This window comes from Myotis myotis, unplaced genomic scaffold, assembly GCF_014108235.1.
Source record: "Myotis myotis isolate mMyoMyo1 unplaced genomic scaffold, mMyoMyo1.p scaffold_m19_p_21, whole genome shotgun sequence".
NCBI lineage: Eukaryota > Metazoa > Chordata > Mammalia > Chiroptera > Vespertilionidae > Myotis > Myotis myotis.
Window position 1 is genome coordinate 1,642,187 of NW_023416326.1, and position 23,060 is coordinate 1,665,246.

General features: G+C 40.5%; 3 protein-coding genes across 19 annotated transcripts in view; all 3 read right to left on the minus strand.

Moving 5' to 3' along the window:
• LOC118678735 (complement factor H-related protein 1-like) overlaps positions 1 to 11,076 on the minus strand; it is a 28,102-nt gene extending 17,026 nt beyond the window's left edge. The window contains exons 1-7 of one of the 4 annotated variants that reach the window (XM_036354616.1): positions 10,897 to 11,052; positions 9,248 to 9,421; positions 7,535 to 7,729; positions 6,949 to 7,119; positions 5,348 to 5,524; positions 4,944 to 5,126; positions 1,994 to 2,454 (exon numbers count right to left, since the gene is read on the minus strand). In XM_036354616.1, the coding sequence (XP_036210509.1) occupies positions 2,258 to 2,454; positions 4,944 to 5,126; positions 5,348 to 5,524; positions 6,949 to 7,119; positions 7,535 to 7,729; positions 9,248 to 9,421; positions 10,897 to 10,954 (1,155 nt within the window). In that variant the 5' untranslated portion in view covers positions 10,955 to 11,052 and the 3' untranslated portion in view covers positions 1,994 to 2,257. Of the gene's footprint in view, positions 1 to 1,993; positions 2,455 to 4,943; positions 5,127 to 5,347; positions 5,525 to 6,948; positions 7,120 to 7,534; positions 7,730 to 9,247; positions 9,422 to 10,896 lie in introns of those variants that run through there. The other 3 variants (XM_036354621.1, XM_036354620.1, XM_036354618.1) reach the window with 3 other exon arrangements.
• Positions 11,077 to 12,507: 1,431 nt separating this feature from the next.
• Positions 12,508 to 19,116, minus strand: LOC118678736 (complement factor H-like). Its single transcript, XM_036354623.1, has 7 exons — positions 18,978 to 19,116; positions 17,964 to 18,140; positions 17,293 to 17,502; positions 15,313 to 15,489; positions 13,871 to 14,043; positions 13,466 to 13,648; positions 12,508 to 12,638 (listed from the first exon to the last, which is right to left on the minus strand). Exons 2-5 carry the CDS (start codon positions 18,091 to 18,093, stop codon positions 13,913 to 13,915), a joined length of 648 nt encoding a protein of 215 aa, XP_036210516.1. The 5' UTR covers positions 18,094 to 18,140; positions 18,978 to 19,116; the 3' UTR covers positions 12,508 to 12,638; positions 13,466 to 13,648; positions 13,871 to 13,912.
• CFH (complement factor H) overlaps positions 12,669 to 23,060 on the minus strand; it is a 208,649-nt gene continuing 198,257 nt past the window's right edge. For 11 of the 14 annotated variants that reach the window (XM_036354604.1, XM_036354602.1, XM_036354598.1 and 8 more), the window contains one exon: positions 12,669 to 12,934. In XM_036354604.1, the coding sequence (XP_036210497.1) occupies positions 12,735 to 12,934 (200 nt within the window). In that variant the 3' untranslated portion in view covers positions 12,669 to 12,734. The remainder of the gene's footprint in view (positions 12,935 to 23,060) is intronic. The other 3 variants (XM_036354609.1, XM_036354610.1, XM_036354611.1) reach the window with 1 other exon arrangement.

The following is a 23,060-nucleotide window of genomic DNA, read 5'->3' on the forward strand; positions in this document are numbered from 1 at the left end:
CATCAGAATTATAGGGGTGCCAGAAGATGAGAGAGAGCAAGATATTGAAAACCTATTTGAAGAAATAATGACAGAAAACTTCCCCCACCTGGTGAAAGAAATGGACTTACAGGTCCAAGAAGCGCGGAGAACCCCAAACAAAAGGAATCCAAAGAGGACCATACCAAGACACATCATAATTAAAATGCCAAGAGCAAAAGATAAAGAGAGAATCTTAAAAACAGCAAGAGAAAGAAACTCAGTTACCTACAAGGGAATACCCATACGACTGTCAGCTGATTTCTCAACAGAAACTTTGCAGGCCAAAAGGGAGTGGCAAGAAATATTCAAAGTGATGAATACCAAGAACCTACAACCAAGATTACTTTATCCAGCAAAGCTATCATTCAGAATTGAAGGTCAGATAAAGAGCTTCACAGATAAGGAAAAGCTAAAGGAGTTCATCACCACCAAACCAGGATTATATGAAATGCTGAAAGGTATCCTTTAAGAAGAGGAAGAGGAAGAGGAAGAAAAAGGTAAAGATACAAATTATGAACAACAAATATGCATCTATCAACAAGTGAATCTAAGAATCAAGTGAATAAATAATCTGATGAGCAGAAAAAAAAAAAAAAAAAAAAAAAAAAAAAAGATTTGTCGCTTTAAAATAACTGATTATTTTTGTCAAATAGAAGAGCAAAGCTTCGACTCTGTCAAAAAGTTCAAACCCTACAGGTGGGAACAATGAGAACTGCCCTTCTTCCTCACAACAAGTCTTCTTCAGTCCACGATTCACCTCTGACTCCAGTTAGAGAATGTAGGAAGGGGAGGAGGAGAGATGGAGAGAGGGAGGGAGGGAGAAGGAGAGGGAAAGAAAATATCGATGTGAGAGAGACACATCAATTGCTTGCATCCTGCACATCCTCCAATTGGGACAGTGATCAAACGTGCAACCCAGCTACATACCCTGGACCAGGAATCTAACCCCAGACCCTTTGGCCCACAGGCCAATGCTGTGACCACTGAACCACACCAGAAAGGGCAATTTTAACACACATTTTTTAATATTTTTATTGATTTCAAAAAGGAAGGGAGAGGGAGAGAGAGATCCAAACATCAATGATGAAAGAGAATTATTGACCAGTTGCCTCCTGCAAGTCCCCCATTGGGGATCAAGCCCACAACCCAGGCATGCTCCCTTGACCGGAATCGAACCTGGGACCCCTCAGTTTGCAGGCCAATGCTCTATCCACTGAGCCAAACCAGGTAGGGCGAAAGGGCAATTTTAACACATAACTTTTTATTGTACTACTAGAGGCCTGGTGCACAAAATTTGTGCACAGGAGGAGTGTGACCCTCAGCCTAGCCTGCACCCTCTCCAATCTGGGACCCCTTGAGGGATGTCTGACTTCCCATTTAGAGGGCAGCTGAACCTCCCTCTCACAATCCAAGACTGCTGGCTCCAAACCGCTCACCTGCCTGCCTGCCTGCCTGCCTGATTGCCCCTAACTGCTTCTGCCTGCCAGCCTGATCACCAGCTAACTACTCCCCTGCCAGCCTGATCAATGCTTAACTGCTCCCCTACTAGCCCAATAGCCCCTGTCTTCCCTCCCCTGCAGGCCCGGTCACCCCTAACTGCCCTTCCCTGCCAGCCTGGTCACCCCTAACTGCTATCCCTTGCCAGCCTGGTTGCCCCTAACTGCCCTCCCCTGTAGGTCTGGTTTCCCCTAACTGCCCTCCCCTGCTGAGCTTGGTTGCCCCTAACTGCTCTCCCCTGCTGGCCTGATCGCTCACAACTTCCCTCCCCTGCTGGCCATCTTGTGGCAGCCATCTTGTGTCCACATAGGTTGGCCATCTTTGACCACATAGGAGCGGCCATCTTGTGTGTTGGAGTGATGGTTAATTTGCATATTATCTCTTTATCATATAGGATTTCCTACAGTATCTTCTAAGCTTACATATTTTGTTTGACTGGTTGAATATCTGGTTGAATATGCAGAAAGCCACACTGTTATGTCCGTTGCTGTTTATTGCTCAATTGCCAAGTATCCTAATCTCATGATAGTGAAGAATTATTTTCTTGGTACAAGCATAAGCAATGATATAGCTGTGTTAACAACTTTGGGAGAAGATTAAGTTGAAAAGGAGGCTAACATATTGCTTTTATGTCCTTTGAAATATAGTGGAAAGAGCAGGAAAGGCCAGAAGACTGGCAAGCTTTGAGGCAAAGAGCAGTAGGTGGGACTGGCCACATATTTGGGGCCACAGGGCTTCCTCATTCACATATCGGGAACTCCACTGTCCCTTCGAGACACATGGCTTGAAATGACTCCTTTGACGTCGCTGCCTTGCGTCCCGATTTGCACATAAAGTCGATGATATCCCCTGTTTTTGCATAATAGGTTTTGTCATTTTTCCCTTTTATCTGTATGTTCTTTGCATTCATGATTTTTTCTGATATTACACATGGAACTGAAAATAGAAGAAATGAATAAAAACAATAGTAATCTTTCCTTTTATGAACAAATTAACCTTCAACCCAATGACTAGCTTAGAGAATGAAATAAGGAAAGAGCAAATGTACATCAATGTGGGCCAAGTGTATTGGTTTTGCAATGTGACTGTATGCAACATTCATATCCTCCTATGTAATAAAACCATAATATGCTAAGTGTCCGGTCGTCTGTTGTCGGTTCAAACATTCAAAGCGTAATATGCTAATCATATGCTAAGGCTGCTCAACCACTCGCTATGATGTACACTGACCACCACGGGGAGACACTCCTACCCCCTGGTGGTCACTGTAGGTTAGCTTGCTGCTGTGGTCTGGCCGATCAGGACTGAGCGAGATGGGCCGGACACATCCTGGAGCCCTCCCTCGTTCCCTCCCTGGCTGGCCAACCTCCTGCATCCCTCCCCAGCCCAGATTGTGCACCAGTGGGGTCCCTCGGCCTGGCCTGCACCCTCTTGCAATCTGGGACACCTCAGGGAATGTCAGAGAACCAGTTTTGGCCCGATCCTGCATGCAAGGCTGAAGGACCCCAATGGTGCATGATTTTGCGCACTGGGCCTCTAGTATATAATAAAAGGGTATTATGCAAATTGACCCTAATGGCGGAAGGACTGGGAATGACCCCGTCACAGGAGCTGCCCCTAGTGGTCAGTGTGATCCCACAGGGGGACCTCCGCTCAGCCACAAGCCGGGCTGATGGCTGCGAGCGCAGCAGTGGTGGTGGGAGCCTCTTCCGCCTCCTTGGCAGTGCTGTGGATGTCTGACTGTGGTTTAGGCCCAATCCCTGTGGGTAGTGGGCCTAAGCCATCAGTCGCTCATCCCCCAAAGGCTCCCGGGCTGCCAGAGGGATGTCTGACTGCCAGCTTAGGCCTGATCCCCTGAGAGCGGGCCTAAGCCGGAAGGTGGACATGCCCCTAAGAGGGTGAAGGCTGGGCTGAAGGACCCCCACCCCCAAGTGCATGAATTTTCCTGCACTGGACCTCTGGTATTGTAATAAAGTTTCAGACCTTTTCTTTTTACCTATGGGCAAACTGTTCTTACATTGTAGAACTTTATACATGCTAAAAATTTTATTTGCTTTTAAAAAATTTTTATTTATGTTGTGATATTGGTGAATAATATTATATAGACTTTAAATGTTTAATTCTATGAAACATTACCTGTATACTGCATTGTGTGCCCATCACCCAAAATCAAATCATCTTTCATTTCCATGTATCTGACCCTCTTTAATCCTCTAATGCTGCCCCACCCACTGGGCACTACTGGTAACCACTATAGTGTTGTCTTTGTCTGTGAGATTTTGTTTCTTTTTATTGTTTGTTCATTGTTTGTTTCAATTTTATATCCCACATATAAGTTAAATCAATGGTTCATATATTTTCTGTCTGACTTATTTCACTTAGCATGATATTCTCAAGGTCCATCCGTGTTTTTGCAAATGGCAGTATTTCAACTCTTCTTATGTCAAAATTTGAAGATATCATGGACTCCTATTTCTCTTCTCTTGATGCAAGTATTTTATATTCTAGTTCAGCCATCACTGTCATTGATAAGGCTTTAGACATAGCTAAAAGTTCTGTTCCAACACATCCCATAACATTACATGATGAAACATGATAGAATAGCACATATGACTCCTCATATCCAGAAATTTTGAAATGTTTCCCAGTACATTCAGAAGTATATACTATGTGAGTTCCACACACGTGCCAAAACACATTTTCTGATCTTCCCTTTCTAACTTTACTACTTGAAGCAAAATTTACCTCCTTGCTTTAACAGACCATATGTCTGTGTAATTTTTTACACGATGTTGGAGGTTGCCTTTGATGATCTTAAATGCTCTCTGCGTATTTCAATTCCAAGACTCAAATACAGTCTTAGCTCCTTCACTGAACTGATTTGATGTCCCCAGATAATGAAGACTGCTTTCTATGCAAGGCTGTGGGAGCAGGTCTTGCTTGTGCTGGGAGACATGTGTTAGACTTGTCCATCTACTCAATCATTTCAACTTCAGATTTAGAAATTTTTTTGAAGTTTAATATTTTCCTTTCTATATAACCTAGTTTGGAGCTATTTCTAGACTATTCTGATTGGGTATATTAACTTTGATTTCCTGTCCTGGACTTACTGGGTTTGCTATAATCTCCCACAGAAGGGGACACATACACAAGAGAGGATGAGTCAGGTAGGGTCCACAGTGGGGTCAGTTAATGTATCAGAATCAGCCTCTCCCAATGTCCCTGTTTAAAGGACCTTTTCATTGTTCACATAGGGATTCTCCAAGCTCATAGCCCTACACACGAGTCTCCGATGTGAAACATTGAGCAGGAGAGCTGTTGGTGAGCACAGTTCTAGACTCTGACTGCATGACTGGTAGACCGCACGCCAGCTCATAAGCATCACCCTCATGGTCTCAGGATCTAGAGGAATCTTGAGAACTTACCTATGCATCTTGGGGGTTCAGACCACTTTGCAGAACTACAGGTTACATATTGAGGACCCCGGAGTTCATAGTAGTCCTGGCATTGGTATTCCACTCTTGACCAAGGAGGGTACACTTCCAATGGGATGGAGGTGATGGCTCCATAGTTAATTGGTGGAGGAGGCCCACACTTGTCTGCAGATTCTGAAAAAGGGCATTTTAAATGTTGAAGAACAAATTGTAGTTTTGTTGGAAACTATTCATGTAAAGCTCTATTCAGGAAGTATTGTCCCTCTTTTGCGTTTTAAACCTTGTAACCACCATGTGGTTCAAAATGCCTTAGATCACCCATACTGAAGTGAGGACTCCATACATGTAGACTTTTCAATTCTTGGAAAAGGAAATGCTGGAATCAAAATACTTACTAAAGCAGGTTGGCAAGTGGAGCCAGCCATCCTCACCACACACCATGGTGCCGTTGGTGCTTCCATCTCTGTTTTCATAGCCGTCCAGGCATTGGTAGTCCAACGTGTCATTGAGTCGAAATGGTCTTCCGGTGATTACAGCTCTGGCATTCTCAAATGTGGGCATGTCACAATGTTCTAAAGCAAAATAAAGGTGACCATTTCTAATGCCGTATCATGTAGAATCCACCTAAGAAAATCTCATTCTGGCAATACTAACCTTTACCATCAGTGTGTGGATCAGTGAAGTATCATGTGACAACTCTCTGAATCAGTGTGATTTTGGCCTGGACAAGTAATATAGCATGAAGGATAGATTTTCTTACACATCCTTTTCTCTATCATTCAAAACCTCTAAATATAAGTTAGGAACCTTTAGTCTGACCCATTTTTGACTGTGATATGTCACTGGGTATTACTTAGTTACACTCCTATCATGGTATCATGTTATCATTTGAAGGACAATACAATTTGTGATTTCAAGAGGTAATGTATGTATTTACGTAGGAGACATACTAATACCAAGAGTGTGAGTATTTGAGAAAGACCGTAGGCCTTGGATACAGGATCCATGTACTTATATAAAACACCTTTCTTTTCCTAATGATTCCCAAAACTGAAAGTTTATCCACACAGATTTTAAAAATGAATTGCAAAGGTTACAGCTTTTTCACTAAAGGGAGTCTATGAAATGGAGAACAATATTTAAAAATGTAAGAACTGATATCTCTTTGTGTGCTTTTTAAGTAAATTTGCCCACTTTCTATTGCATATAGTTTAGTTTTCCTTGAAACTGTCTTATTTTTTTAAATATCTATAAATGTTCTTAGTCTGAGTGAATTAATAGTAAGTATTGCAACCCGTGAACCGGGTGTAGGGAAAGCAGGATAAAGAGGCTCCTTTAGGGACTCAGGCTGTTGTTTCCACGGGGCTCAGTAGATCCCTGAATTCCCAGTTCAAGTCAGTGTTCACTGCTTTGATACACACATGTAAGAATATTCCAATGAAAGATCAGCTCTATTATATCCTGGTGTATAATACCATGTCCATAACAATTATTCTGTTATTTCTAAACGCCCACAGAACGACTTACAGAAACCTGTGTACTTAACATGTAAAAGCCAGATATGACTTCATATGAGAATCTTCATTTATATCCTCATAGCATGAATACATGCAATCATAGGTGAAGTGGTTGACAGCAATATATATATTGACATTGGGCAAGAGGAGTATTCATTTTTAATTGAAAAGACATTTCAATGCTTCTTCAATGAACACATACAGGACGTGACCTTAATCTCTGTTTCACTCAACAGTATTTCACAATATTCATGCCTGATTGCTCACTGTCACTGACTGCAATAAATTAACGACCTATTCGTTATCAAAAATTTAAAGCTTTGCACACACATTTGGAACAGGAAATGAAGTAGGCCTTTGCCTTAAAGCCAAGAAGGCGTGGCACATTCACCTTGAGAGTTGACACATGAAACTTTCCATGGTGATACGTCTGGCTTTAGAAAATCGCAAATGGACTGGACATCAGGGTGTTTACTTACTGATGCATCTGGGAAGCGAGGACCAGCCCTTCTCCGTACATGTCACTGTGCTCTGTGGGTTTAGGAGACTGTAGCCGGGAAGGCAGTCAATTTTGATAGACTGTCCCTGTAACAATCTTTGTTCTTTAGGTGGAGTACGTACATGTTTCAAATCATTAAAAACACACTTTCCTGAGGATTACACAATGATCAGAAAAATGAATAAATGTAGTCATAGTCATGAATTAAAAATCATCTTTACAATCCTTAAACTAGAATGCATAAGCGTCCCAACATGCAGCTTAAGTACAAGGAATGTTGCTAGTAAATGTGTTTGAAAAAGAAAAAGAAAGATTGAAGATGATTTATCTGTAGTTTTCATAATTGAACTATGAATAAATGATATCAACATTGTTAAAAAATCTTTTTTTCATCTCCCATATTTTTAATGAGGGGTGTTTCGTAAAAGAAAATAGCTGTATTGTTCTTTCTGCTCATAGAACTCTTCCCTTGACCATATTTTTCTCACACAGGCTTAGCAGTGCTCATGTTTGCTCTCTGAACTCTGAACTATTGCTATGTGCACAGCACAGAGAGGTTCACTCACTGAGGCAGGGCACCTCCGGAGTCCATCCATCTTGTGTGCAAGTAATGTAATGCCAGAAACTTTCAGGAGGAGTCACATAGTTTTCATCACAGGAATAGTAAAACCATTGTTTTATCGGTGCTGGGAAGTATGATCTATACGTGTCTTCCTTGTATAAGAGTCCATGCTTTAATTTTGGAAGTTCACAGGGATTTACTAGCAATTAAAACAAAGGAAACACAGTATAAGTAATGTTTTGCCTTAATATAAATGTAATGAGAGATAACTTATTTCATTGATGAATTATACTCCCCTATGCACCTAATTACACTCATTGCATTAGGATTTCTACGAAAAGAAAAATTTTAATCTTCAGATGATGTGAATAACACTTGTTTTCTGATCATTTCACATTATATACAAATATGGAATCATTATAGTGAATACCTTAAAGAAATACAACACTGTAGGTCAATATTATCTGCATAAATCATCACTCTCCTTGTCATTGTTATGCACACTGAGGTCTATTTCGCTGTGGAAATAGCCTCCTCTTTAAGGCACCTGACTGTCCACATTCATTTGGCCTTGGCCTTGAATGAACCCTGACCCATTGACCTGTTATGTGTGTCATTTCATTTGTCACCCATGGAAGATCCAGCTCAAGTGCGGGCCCCTTTCCCAATGAGCTGATACACAAGGAGCAGCAATGAGATGGTAGAGACAGAAAACACTGGAAAAGTGGCAGCCCCCCAGGAATGAAGTGCCCTGTGGGCTGAGGGGCGTGTGTGACAGGTGGGGCTTTAGAAAGTGCACAGTGTCTCCCACACTCATCCCCTCATACAAGGGAGCCCGTGCCCCTCCCTTGAGTGAGGCTGGACTGAGGGGCGCTCTTCTGAAGAGGTCACATGGCTGAGGGGACCCTGTGACCAGGTCATTGATGCTCTGGAGGCGCCCCCAGGGCCCTCAGGTCATCGCTCTGGGGAGGGTTCCTGCCCTCAGGTCGCCGATGGGGACACCCAGGGGGACGGCTGTGGAGGCTCCTGCACTTGCCCTGGGCAGCATCCCAGGGAGCAGCAGGGAGGACCCAGAACCAGGCAGCTAAGCGGCTCCCCAATCCTGACCCCCCAACGCTGACACATAGGGGGCTGCGTTTGTTACACAGACAATATCTCATGTTCTAGGTGTTGACTGGTAGTGTTCTTACCCAGTGATCTAATTCACATATTAGAATATTAGTGAGAGAAATATATATTCATACATACACATACACATATTTAACACTGATTAGCAAAAAATTAAAAGTTTTTATTAACAAAAAATGTGGTTTTGATCTTAATTAGAATTGGGGATTTTAGAAATCAAAGACTGCCTTGAAGCCTCTGCTTTACCTTCTCAGGGAGGCAAAGATTTGAACTTATGAGATACCCTTTATTTTTTTAACTTTTAATTTTTTAAATCAATTTCAGAGAGGAAGGGAGAGGGAGAGATAGAGACACAAACATCAATGAACAGAGAGAATCATTGATCTGCTGCCTCCTGCATGCCCCACACTGGGGATCGAGCCCTCAAACTGGGCATGCACCTTGACCAAGAATTGAGCCATGACCTCCTAGTTCACAGGTCAATGCTCAACCCCTGAGCCACGCCAGTCAGGAAAATCCCCCTAATTTTAAAATTTAAGACAAGTAATTGCAGAATTAAGAAGCAGGTGAAGATCTGGAGGGAACTTACAGCTACATCTTGGAGGAGGATCCCAGCCTTTGTCAGTACATGTTGCAGTATTTCCCCGGGAGGAAGGGAAGAAGCCAGTTGTGCAGTAGTAGGTGATTTCTTGTCCCAGTTCGTAATTGGTCCTTTTAGGAATGTAGTGACTGTTTTCAATTAATGGAGGGTCACATGTTATTTCTGAAAAGTAAAAGGACAAGTGTGTTATGCAGAAATCACATGAAAACCATCGAGGACATGAGAATAAAGTGAATGTCATTTTTTTTTTTTGTTCTTTCCAAAGAGCAAAAGGGCATTCAAAGGAGCACCCTGTATATATATATGTGTGTGTGTATGTGTGTGTATAGATATATATATCTCAACAACAATTATATAGAAACTAGTAGAAAATATATGTGACCTTCTCTAGACACAAGTGTTAAATAAAATATGTCTCCAGAGTTTAATGTTAATTGACACTAACCTCAAATGAACCTGAAAAATGTTCATTGTTTTTCCAGATCGGTGTGGCTTGGGGGTTGAGTATTGACCTATGAACCAAGAAATCATGGTTCAATTCCTGGTCAGGGCACATGCCTGGATTGGGGGCTTGATCCCCAGGAGAGGGTGTGAAGGAGGGAGCCGATTAAGGATTCTTTCTCATCACTGATGGTTCTACTCTCCCTTCCTTCCACTCTGAAGTCAATAAACTATATTTTAAAAATAAAAGTAAAAAATACATTTATTTTCTCTCACATTTTAATCTGCTATATCTATCATATTTTCATGTTACCATTGCAGTCCGTTACATATCTTAGTTTTCACTTCATAGTATGCAACACTGGCTGGCCTAGGCACCTTTTCATTGACACCAATGCTTGAAGTCAAAAGCTCTGAGACATATAAAAACACACGTTTCCCTAAGAAACCAACCAAATACTATTGGGAGAATCTTGTTAAATTAGTTAGGAATAGAAGAACTTCTGGTTGTTGCTTGCAAGTAGTGGGCATACATCCCTTGACAAATTGTAATTCCCCACTCTCATCATCTCCATGAAAGTAAACGGTGCTGTTAAAACATTGCCGGGGCCGGTGCCTCTGTCCAAAAGAGTGACAGCTGAGACTGTACAAAGTGTGAGGCCACATTGTTCCTACTGTGAGAAGCCATCATTGAGATTTGGAATAAGAATAATAATCCCCCTTGGGCACTCCCTGTTGTGATTCAGTAGAAACATCCAATTTGCACAGGGGATGGATGAATTGGGTCAAACGTGACTTTTATTTAACCAGTCCCTGTACTTTTCATCATTCCTGCCAATGACTTATTGTCAGAGATTGTCCCTAATGAATGCAGAGACCAAAGTTTTGGTAAATTACCCTCCAATACCCATAGCTGGTGTGCTTGACTCCTGGTCAAGAGCACATATCTCGGTGGCAGTTTCCATCCCAGGCCCTTGGTTGGGACTTGGGTGAGAGGCACCCAGTCTCTCTCACATATTTATCTCTCTGCCTCTCCCTCTACCCTTTTTTCTCTCTTTCTGCCTCTTCCTTCTCCCTCCTTTCCCCTCTCTTTCTAAAGATCAATGGAGAGAGGATTCAAAAAAATTAAAGACAAATGATAAAGGTCCAATCCTACTTAGGAAGGAAGCTAAATATTCTCATCAATTTCAACTCACCTTGTCCACGAGCCCAGGAGACCCACAGGGTGAGGATGACCGTGACTAGTAACTGCATGGCGGGCTCCCGGATGTGTTAGCGCAGAGAGTCCAGCGCTGCTGTTTGGGGTTCAAATCTGCTTCATGAGCCGTTACCGAGTGGGGCTCTGAATTCAAGCGAAACTACCAGGAAGCTGGTTGACTGGGGTCACTCGGTAGATATCAAAGTTCAAAGACGTTTGCAATATCTGTAAATTTGCATGAAGGATTTCACAATCATTTCTTGAGTTACTTCTGTGATATGTATTTGTGCCACTTTCCTTACAGAAGTTGAAAACTGGATCCAAAAGTGATATAAAACTCGAATCTTTAGACGCTTCTTGAGAACCAGTGAGGTTCTTCCTCAACCAGGAGATTCACACGGGAATAGCTCTGCCTGCATGTCCCTGTGACGGTCTCTCACCTGAGTGCAGTACTTAGGGGTCTATGGGCACAGCGTACATTCCTGTCTGTAGGAAAGCACTGATTTTTGTGTAAATTCACAATAGAAAACACCACAAAGTCCAAGAATTTCAGCACATTGTTGGCATTCAATTTTTATTCATGATTTAAGAAGGAGGAGGAGAGAGAGAGAGGTATCGATGTGAGAGAGACACATCAATTGCTTGTGTCCTGTGCACCCCCAACTGGGACAGGGAACGAACCTGCAACCCAAATACATGCCCTTGACCAGGACTTGACCTGCAGACCCTTTGGTCCTTAGACCAATACTCTGACCACTGAACCACAGGACAATTTTAACATATAATTTTTGATTATGTACAATTTCCGACAGTATATTCTAAGCTCACGTGTTTTGTTTGACTGGTTAAACATCTGATTCAATAGGCAGAAAGCCACACCTTTACCTCCATTGCTGTTTATTGCTCTATTGGCAAGTAGTCTAATCCCAGGATGGTGAAGAATCATTGTCTTTGTACAAGTGTAAGCAATGACATAGTTGCGTTAACAACTTTGGGAGAAGATTAAGTTGAAAAGGAGGCTAACATATTGCTTTTATGTCCTTTGAAATATAGTGGGAAAGAGCAGGAAATGCCGGAAGCCTGGCAAGCTTTGAGCAAAGAGCAGTAGGTGGGACTGGCCACATATTTGGGGCCACAGGGCTTCCTCATTCACATCTGGGGAACTTCACTATCCCTTCCTGACACGTACTTATACTCGATATTTTATCAGTTTTCAAGTCCGTGTTACAATAGCTAGGCCCCTGATTAGAATCTAATACCTCCTTATCACCTGTAAGAATGATTGTATGTGCTGGATGGATAGTAGATGTTGCATTTCATCATTTAGGGGGTACAGTGAGCCATGGATAGATAAGCAAAACTAAGTAATAACCTCTACCATCTGTTGCCAACGTGAGTGTGACACAGTTTGATTTTGACGAGTTTGATAAGTGGTTTTAAGGTGAAGATGGAAACAAGCATTTTTTACCTTTTCCTCTGAAATTAGAGTCTCAAAACCACCCACAGCTGTGGAGAAGCTGAGAAAGTCAGGAGAGTGAGGGGGGGAGCAGGCGGGGAGAGATGGCATCTACTTTCTGTCCAATGTGAATGACGTTTCATGAACAGAACACGTAGCATGTTGGTTTGTCACCTTTTAATGAGATGCTTATGAGAAGTGGTCCGTTGGTCTCAGATTACAATGACATCTCCCACATGCCATTTAACAGGAATTCTGATTAATGAATACAAGTGAGCTACACCCTAATAGAAAAATAAATTGAGAAGAATTGGATTAATATTAAAACATACTGAATGAGGCACATATTTTAATATGAAAACTGCCACACAGCTCTCATTTTATGCACAAGTTGGATACTCCATTTTTCCTTCTTGACATTGTACTCGGAATGCAGATGCTGGTGACACTTTAGTATAGTAACCTTGACGACACGTAAATTCAACAAAATCATTTGATCTAGAATAAACCTTTTTCGCATATGAATATCTCAACTCTATGTTATGTGCTTCCATGATTTCTTCTGATATTACACAGGCATCTGAAGGTTAAAAACAAAAACAAAACCATAAAACTTTAACTAGCAACAAATATTTTCCACAGAATTTTACACTTTTATGTAGAATTTTCTACACAGATGCAGAAATTTATTCTCACACCCTAATCCAAACCAATTCATTGAAAATCCATCATGTTGCTATAACTCATTTTCACTATCAATAATGTTACAATGAGGCACTCTGTGGAATGCGTGGTCATTGTATGTTATAATCCACATTCACAATGTCACCCACGCTGTGAAGGGCTTTCATTAAAGAATCCTTGAATGGGTGGTGGAGGTGGATGAGGGTGGAGAGGGCATAAGTGGTGATGGGGAAAAAAATTAAAATAAAGAAAAATGATAGTTTCTTGCTGTTGTTGCTCAAGAACTTTTCAGACTGTTTACCCTCAGACATGACTATTTGGTTGTCAACAGAAGGGGTGATAGTCCATGCAAGTTCTGTTGTAAACAGCAAACATGACATTCATTACACGGATTTCCCAAGGTCCACGAGGAAATTAAAGGACTTACCTAAGCATTTGGGTGGCTCAGACCACTGTCCATCATGGCACGTTATTCTCCTGTTTCCCTCAAGTTCATAGAAGGCCTGGCATTGATACTCCACTGAAGACCCCGAAGCGTAGAATGGTGATATATATGTGGTAACATCTCCATTGTGAATAGCAGGAGGGCGCCCACATTGTCCTGTGGACTCTAAGAGAGGATACTGTTGATTTATTGAGTGAGAAGTTGATTTTAAGGGAGCTGCGGAGTAGGTGGGAGCTACACTCACCTCCTCCCGGCCCCAAACCGATTTACAGGAATCGATAGAGCAACAAACCTGAGTAACCAATGAAGGCCAGCGGGACAGGAGTCTAGTAACCAAGTGCTCACAGAAGCTGCACAGAGACTGGGAGGGGAGAATGAGACACCTACCCTTGCACTCAGGTGGGTCTGTCCACTTCCCTCTTAAGCATGTCACTTCTGCTTTCCCGAAGAGGCCCAAAGGCTGCCTGCATTCATACGTGCTGTGTCCCCATGTCGATACCTAGTCCTCTGGTTTGGTATGAAGGCATTTTGCACTGAGGGAGGGCTGCCACAGGAGAGGTCTGAATAAAGAGGAAAAAAGGGATCTCTAATGCAGTGATCATTTAGACGCAATTGAGACAGAAAACTTCACAAATTTACAGACAAGATTTAAAAAAGAAGATAAAGCAATTTATTTGGTAAGAGGAAAGCTTTTATATCTTAAGTTTCTTTTCCATCCTCTCTCAAAGGTTAATAGAGATTTTTAGGCCAATGAAAATGATGATTATGCTGTGCAAAACTTTTTAGTTTGATGTAGTCCTATTTGTTTATTTTTTTCTTTTGTTTTGCTTGCCTGAGGAGATATATCAGAAAATAAATATTCCTATGTGAAATGTCTAAGATTTTACTGCCCATGTTTTTTTTTCTAGGATTTTTATGGTTTTTGAATCTTGCATTTACGTCTTTAATCCATTTTGAGATTATTCTTGCGTAAGATATAAGAAGGTGGTCCAATTTCATTTTTTTTGTTGTGTTTTTCCAATTATACCAGCACCATTTATTAACCAATGGCATCCCAATAAATTCAATAAAAATTTTAAAACTTTTTTAAAAGTAAAAAAAAAAATGACGGTTTTTCTGAACATTTTTCTTTAAGTTTAGTAAAATAATGTAGATGATATCAAATCAAAGTGAATTTATAAACCCAAGAAACTCATAATAAACATATTATTTGGCAGCCAAATGTGGTTTGTAAACATCATGATTTTGAATTGGGATTTTAGGCCTTTAGGAAATGAGCAGAGTAGCCAGGTTCTTAGAGAGTAAGTCAAGTATTCACATGCTTTGAGGAATATCGCATGGCTAAAGAAGATGATACGTACTTAAGATATCCACACAGAAACTGAGGAAAAATAATAGTACAATATATTTACAGTTTCCTAAAAATACTTTCATAATGTGAGTGCTTACGGGCACTGCAGTGAGCACTGTGCAGTTCAATGGGGAGACTCGGTTGGATATAAAGTAATAAGAGGCTGAAGCTATGGTTCCCCACAAAATGGGTGCAGAGCCCGCTGGGAGTTGCTACAACGGTTCCAGGGTCACAACCCCTGAGCTTCTGATACTGAGTCTGAGTGAGCCTGTGAGTCTGCATTTGCCTTTCTACCGATTCCCCAGAGACGCTGACACGGCTGTTTCCGGGGTCACACTCTGAGGGCTCTGGGGCCCCAATGCCCAGCACTGAGTGCACATCCCGTTCCTCTCTGCTGAGGCATAAACCTTCCTTGATCTGGCCTCACCAGAACCTGCGTCTATTTTTTAATGATGAGAGAAGCCATTCACCAAAATACCTTTGCATGTGGGTGTTCCTATCCATATGCCATCCCTACACTCTACAAAATTGGATCCATACATTTGGTAATAGTCTGGACATCCAGAAGCCACTTGTTCTCCTGACTTGTATGAGTTCTTCTTCCGGCCTGTGAGGATGGCATTGCCATAGCTGGGTGGGCTAGGACACATTATTTCTGAAAAAGGAAGAACAGACTTTTCAGTAAATCTTTAAAAGTACATGTTGGCCAATAATTATACTTTAGATTAATAGATACACACCAAACCAATGCCTACTGTACAATGTCTTTCCTCTAACTTGAAAATGGTAGCCATCTTGATTTAGTTACATTGAATAATTTTACATTTATCAAAAGTGCAACGTGGGGATGGTGGTGTTGAAAGCCTGAGGAGATGGGCACACCGGGCATGACCGAGACCAAACTTCTTATAATCAAATTCTTATCTGTCCACATGGGCACAGACACTATGTGCATTTGATATTTTTTGCTTCTGTCCAAATCTTTCCCCATAATTACATCAAACATCTTAAAATAACTATGTTTTTATTGATTTCAGAGAGGAAGAGAGAGGGTTTAGTGATAGGAACACCAATGATGAGAGAGAATCATTGATTGGCTGCCTCCAGTACATACCACACTGGGGATTTAATCCTGCAATCCAGCATGTGCCCTGACTGGGAATCAAACTGTGGTCTCCTAGTTCATAGGTAAATGCTCAACCACTGAGCCATGTGGGCCTGGCTACATCAAACATCTTAGAACATTATGCATTTATGAGGAGACAACTGATAAACTCTCAGTGAAATGAATAATGATGGGGTGAGTGAGTAGGGACCAGCTGTGATACAGGAAGAGATGAGAAGTCAGAGGATGCCCATCAGAGCACGTGGCCAGTGAACACAGATGACATCAAATGAAATTATTTGGCTCCTGTTGCCAAACTTCTCATATTACTATTAATTGTGCTATTCATTCTCTAGCAGAATCCAGAACTTCTAGAGATATCTTCTAGAATTAATGCAGTTCTATAGTTTTACCATGGATGTAATGAACTAAAGGTATTCATCAGCCTTAGAAGAAAATGAAATACACTATACTTGTGCATTCTGGTGAATGGGACCAATTTCCTCCTGAACATTCTACAGTCACAGATCCACGGATCTGAAATCCTTTGTTACAGGTAGAGGAATATTTTATCCCATGTGGATAACTGTTTAACCTGTTAGGAAGAACAGCATTGGAAACTACAGGGGATGGTCCACAAGGAAGTCCAAGAAAACAAAAAGAAAGAAAAGAGTGACTGCGTATTTCACTAACTCTGAACTTTACTTCATGTCCTGGTTGTCATATTTGGTACTTTCATTTGAAAGAAAATGATCACACAGCCGTTAATATCACATGACAGGAAAGGCGCACAAATGCTTGACAGACCACCATGGTGGTTGTCCAGCTGTCAGCTTGAGCAGGAACTTGAAGCGAAAATTATGAACACATATGAGATTGAGCGTGTTAACGCTTCTCTAACGAATCATAAGCAATAAAAAGAAACACATTGAGAATCATCTTAAGAAAAGTATCCTCTACTGTAAGAGATCAGAAGGGACAATGGAGAGAGAACATAAATCTTTATAAAACCTGACAACAAAGCCTTCATTGAAACCCATTTGAATATGTAGGAGTATGAACAAGTATAATTATATGAAGAGTGAGGTTTCATTTCACCACATTTTAGGTTTTATAGGAAAAAATGCCCGAATTACAAGTGATATCATAATGAACCAATAAAAGTAGTAAAAATAGGCTTGATTTGTTTCTGCAAAAACAATTTGGTAAAATATTATAATCTATATAAATGAAATATAATGCTCTTATACGTTTATAAATCTAAAGAGTTTTTTCTCATGACTTTGATGATGACGATGGATTATCTTACTGAACTGTATCAAAACAGAACTTTAGTTTGCATGCTGTCCTCACCTACACACTGTGGTGGAGCACTCCATTGTCCCCGGTGGCATGTTATCCCATCTTCTTTGGATAATTTGAAACCATCCTTACAAATATAACTTAATGTGGTGCCGTGCGCATATAGCCTGGGTTCCAATGTTTCTCTTTCATCTTCTGAAGATCTGGATGCATTAATGCTTCCATGTTCTACATGAGGCGGTTGAGAACACAGCGTGTTTTCTATATGAAAAATAGAGATTAAAGGGTGAGGCACAAAGATAATGTTTAAATTGAAAAATAAAATCCAACACTGTTTGGGATTTTAAACTAGGGACATTGGAACCAATTAAATTATTAATAACTAAAAGTATTTGAAAGTTGCAAAGATATATGTGCCCATAAAATTGATGCTACTGTCCATGTGTCCCATATGCCTCTTCAGTCTCTCCTGTTCGTCTTGAGGAGTGACATACGCATGAACAGAACTTGGGTATTTCACAGTCACCGGAAGTTTCTGTTTGCATTGATTTCACATTAGAAAGGAAATAATGATGATTGATTTCGGCACCTGGTTGGAGTGTACTGTTTGGAGATGAGTGGGATGGGTAGGGGAGAAGGGTGATCTTGTTCCTTTTCACAAAGCAGGGCTGTGGGTTACCCTCATCTGAGAGACAGTGTAACGCAAGTGACCCACTACTGACCGACACAGCGCGGTATTGACTGCCATCGTCCATCCTGGCACACGATTTCCTCTCCTTCGTGCATTAGAAAGTTTTCTTGACAGAGAATAGATATTTTTTCTCCTTCTTGAAAATTCACTGAAAGGGCCATATGTTGAGAATTGGGAATCTGAGGTGGAGGTGGACATCGTGGTGCTTCTAAAAATATTAAAATTAGATTTCTTAATGAAAAATCATAAGTCAAAAATATTAAAATAACAATTCAGTGAATAAAATCATCAATAATAATGCACCTGGAAAGATCAAACTATAATGCTATGTTCTGTGTTTAAATATGTTATACTTTCATCTTGCTTGACACTCTAATATACCTCATTGGGTTTATATTCTCATGGCCTTCCTTGTAGGTTCTTTATTCGTTCTGTGATCAACCTTGGGTAGCTGAGCTTATGTAAAATGCTTTCTGTATATTCTAGGTCCATGGAAATTGGTAAAAATATTGAGGTGAGTGGGTCAAGGTGCCCTCCAGTTAAAGAAGAGCAATAGTGATATGAAAAGTGAATAAACCCTGTGTTATTGGAATTGGTGGTGGCAATGAGACTCAGTGTTTGCCAGACAGATAAATGAGCAAAGACAGATGACTAGATGTGTAGATTCCTACAGAGATAGGTGGATGCAGACATAGATAGAGCGTGCACCCATAGATTCGTAGATAAATACACGCGTTACAGGCATAGGCACATCTGTAAGGTAAGAACTTGGTAGCAATGGGATCCCAATAGGAATGCGCACACCCACTGCCCAATGTGACTTTAAAGCCACCGCACTGCCGGGTGGTTTGTTGACAGCTGACCAATGCACAGGATACAATGACTATTCAGAAACAGTGTTTTGGTTATTTTCTAAATTACTTTCAGGCTACAAAATTATTGTCATAATACAGACTTAGAAATAAAAGGTTAGGACACAAAGAGACACCTTGTACAAGGCAGGAAGGAAAACCACCGTTTGGAAATGTTCTAAACAAGAGCTCACCTGTGCAGGTCACCTCGGGCTCCCACTTTCCGTTCACGCAGACTGAGTGTTTCTGTTTGCCTTCCTCCCACAAGTGTAACTGATTTTCTTATTATGCTCATACTCAATCCTACCTGACAGCTTTGTCTCATAGGCAATTGTCTTTGGTAATTTACACGTCTTCAGTTCAACTGTCGCTGTAAAATGAAAATATTCCATTGAAGACACTAACTATGAAAATCCAGGCAACTAATAAAAAACAAACCCAACACAACAACTATGGAGTCCGGGATCTAAATTCCAGCAGCAACGTTCTTCCTGATCATGCTGAATGAGTTGGGCTACAATGTTTGAACACATAGTCATCCTAAAGCCATGCTGCGCTTTGGGGATTGCAAGGATATAGGGGTTCACATTTTGTCTGAGCTACATAGGAAAGAGTCATACATGACTAAATATGGTCTCATTTGAAATCTGCAAATTTTCACATCCATTTTTCTTGGTGCCACATATCTCTACATTATTTTCAGTCTATAGTCTTCAAATGGTAAAAGAAAACAATTATCAGTGGAAATAGAATATATGAATTTCCTAGTTTAATTATATATTTTAAAATAACTTTATACTAACAAGAAAAGTTGACTTAAGGTGTAGGGTATAGTGAATGTCTCAGCATACCTTTGGCATGAACACCAAAGACCAGAATAAGAAACTTGGTTTTTAAGTCATAACACATTTTGTATATATGTTCTTAGAATCTTTGAGAAGCTATTTTATACACCAGATCATCCTAGAATCCAACAATATTATAATGCCCTAATAACACATTGATGTTGGCTGCAGTATGTTTTAGATATGGACTATGGAAGTTTTCGTACACAGCTACATATTTCAAAAAGGCAATGCAGGTGGCAATCCGTTTTGAATTTGATAAGGTATCAGTGTAGGTCTTAGGTAGTATTTGTTAATAATTTGTAAATGATGAGAGTCAAGTGAGGGTGAACAGAACAAAGAACAGTCTAGTAATTGGCCAAAGAAAAGTAATGATTTTGTAATGCAACCTTGAAAAAAAACTAAAATAAAGGGGATTAATTTAAAACAGACAAGAGGCTTGAGAAATAGTGTTATTGTTAGGGCGGGTCCAGAGTGGCGAGGGACACAAAATGAGTCGTCTTCTTCGAGATGAGAACTGAAGGAAGATTTGTGGTCAAGAGGAGGTGTGGTGGCTGTGGTATGTCGAAAGATGCTTGTTTTCTGAAAGAATTTATTTATTCAGAGAAAAGAAACATCTTGCTAGAGTGAAAGGCAGGTTTATAAGAAGTTACAAAATAAACACTGAAGCAGAAAATTTTAATCATGTATCTTTAAGTAAAATTTAGCTTCACAGGTTTAAATGATGTTAATATGAGGGACAGACGCGTAAAATTCTATTGCTAGCTTCTATTTTTCCTCTGTAGATCCTATTGAACAATATAAACAATGAATGTCGGCTTCATTATAATTTGCAAGCTGACATTTTCAGAAATACGGTTGCCTGTAGAGTTTCACAATAAAAAATCACAATGTTATTAAGTGTCAATTAAAGAAGTGTCTTCTCACCAATGCACTGAGGGGGTTGGGTCCACGTTCCCCTAATACATGTAACTGAGCTGTGACCAATCATTGTAAAGTCTTCTCCGCAAGTGAACGCTACTGACTCTCCATGGTGATAGGGGGGCCGTGCTGGGGACACGACCTCGCCGTGGTCCAGCTCAGGTACGTCTCCACATGTACTGTCCTCCTCTGTGAAAATCCCACAAACAAACATTCGACTTTAAAATGTAAGTGAGGTCTTGATATGAACAGAAACACTGCTGAAATTTTGGATACATTACCAACACACACGGGCAAGGGTGTCCACTCTCCATCAACGCACTGAATTTTCCTCGCACCCTTCATCAGGAACCTGGGGTTGCACACATACTCCACCACCTCACCGTGTTCATATTCCCCTTTAGGTGTGTCTGCCACTGTCCCGTTGGGGAGTCGAAGAGGTTGATCACAGGACTGTACTTCCTCTACGGTAGAAATACTGTATAACTAAAGGTGAAAGTGTCTCCTGTACAACTGAAAATCCAGTAAAATGAAGTGATTTTTTCTTTAATCTATTACTTATTATCTAACTTATTATAGCATTCTTTTGAGGAAGGATAAAGAATGGTGTTTACACCAGATTCATGTCTCCCAGTTCTGTTATGATACAGAACTAGCACATTGGACATATACGTAAGCCCAGGAAACGTTCAATATTCTAGATCAGGGGTGGGGAACGTCTGGCCCGAGGGCCATAAAAGGCCTTGGAAATCATTTGGTCTGGCCCTGCCAAGGCATTAGGGGTGAGCTAATTAAATGTTTGACCAATTACAGCAGGATAACTTTTAATTGATAATTTTATATGATCTGAGAATGATGTCATAATATCCAAATGGCCCTTGGCAGAGAAAAGGTGCCCCACCGCTGCTCTAGAAGATCTAAAACTAAATGCAAATCAATGACCAACTATCATTGTGTAACTATTCACATTCCACAGAAACATTTCATCAAAACTTTTTGGGGGTTGGAATCATTGGAGGCAAGTATTTCATCAACAAATTGTAACTCTACGTTATATTGCAGATGGCATTGAATTAACTCTGTGATGCTTGAAATTGTCTAGAAATTCTCAGGGAAACTTGAGGTGAGACCCATGCTGCTGGAAATGTCCAATACCAGTGGTGGAAGTTATGCAAAAAATATGACTAAAGAGGTCACTCCAGCGTCACACAGTATGTGCATCTATGGAGATTTTCAGTATATAGTCCAAAAAGCAATGAAAGATTACTTCCTTAAATAAGAAAGTGGAAGGTATCTTACTATCCAGCACACATTCCTGGCTTAATGCACTGATTTATAGACACACTGGCAGCCAGCAGAAAATTAAGAGAAAAAGGGCAGCTGATATCCAACATTCTTATTCTTGTTTGAGCAGGTGGCAGAGAATTAATCACCTTTACATGTTGGAGGGCTAGGGGACCATCCAAAGTGGTAGCACTGAAGAGAGTCTGCTCCAATGAGAGTGAGGAGTCTATTTCTGCAGGAGAATTTCAACACGTCTCCAATGACATATTTCTCTTTCCGGGGCTGAACAAGTAAGCTCTGCTCTATATCGGGAACGATGCATTCTCTTTCTATAAAAAGGGTAAATAATTTAATGAGAACAGATGATTAACCGGTGCCAAGTAAACTTTATATGTCATGCAAGAATAAGTGGCTGGGTGCTGCATATACGGAGAGGCATCAAATAAATGCTCTCCCTGGAAGTGCATTATCTATTATGTCTGACACATCCCTCACATTCAGTTGGGACCCTCTGAAGCAATAGATGTGTCCTGAACACGTATTTGTAATATCAACTAGCTTATTGTAAATCTGATTTTCCCAATGACATTTATAAAATTAAATGTTACATTTTTGGTATTATCAAAACAATACTATTCTCTCACATTAAACAACAACAAATGCTACAATTTTAAATTGCCTGCTTAAATAAAAATTGGTTATTTTAACTTAATATAGTTGGGGAACCAGTCTTTTTAGAGAAGCATTTCTCATGTATTTTGGTAGAGGAACATTAAAAGTTGCTTAGTTAATAACTTAAATCAATTGCTATGAAGAATAAAATCCCAACCCTTTCACGCCTACACTTCCAATGCCATCTTATCGTTTCCTCCCTTTGTTGATCCAGACCCCAGGCTTCATGGTCTCTGAACATTTTTAAGAGATCAAGTTCCTTGTTCTCCCTGTTGCACGGTTCCTAATGGTTTTCAACCTTTCTGTGTAGAGATGCCTTCCTCTATGACACAAGCCCTCAATCTCTCCAATTTTCTAAGTCCTTGGATGTATTCCTTCCTTTGAAAATATAAAAATGTATTAGATATATTATTATCATTTGATTCATTATTTGACTTTTTCCATTGTTGTTGGTGTGGTGTTTTGTTTGTTTTTTCCATAATGCAAGGAGCCTGTATGGAGCCCATGCTAGGTGCATGTGCAAGCCGACATGGAGAATGTAGACAAATCACCAGA

Coding starts and splice junctions, on each gene's coding strand:
- LOC118678736 (XM_036354623.1), bottom strand. CDS start 18,093: ATGGCCCTTTCAGTGAATTTTCAAGAAGGAGAAAAAATATCTATTCTC. Junction 17,503..17,963: donor GTCAATACCGCGCTGTGTCG/GTCAGTAGTGGG, acceptor TTTTTCATATAG/AAAACACGCTGTGTTCTCAA. Junction 15,490..17,292: donor TGCTCCACCACAGTGTGTAG/GTGAGGACAGCA, acceptor TTCCTTTTTCAG/AAATAATGTGTCCTAGCCCA.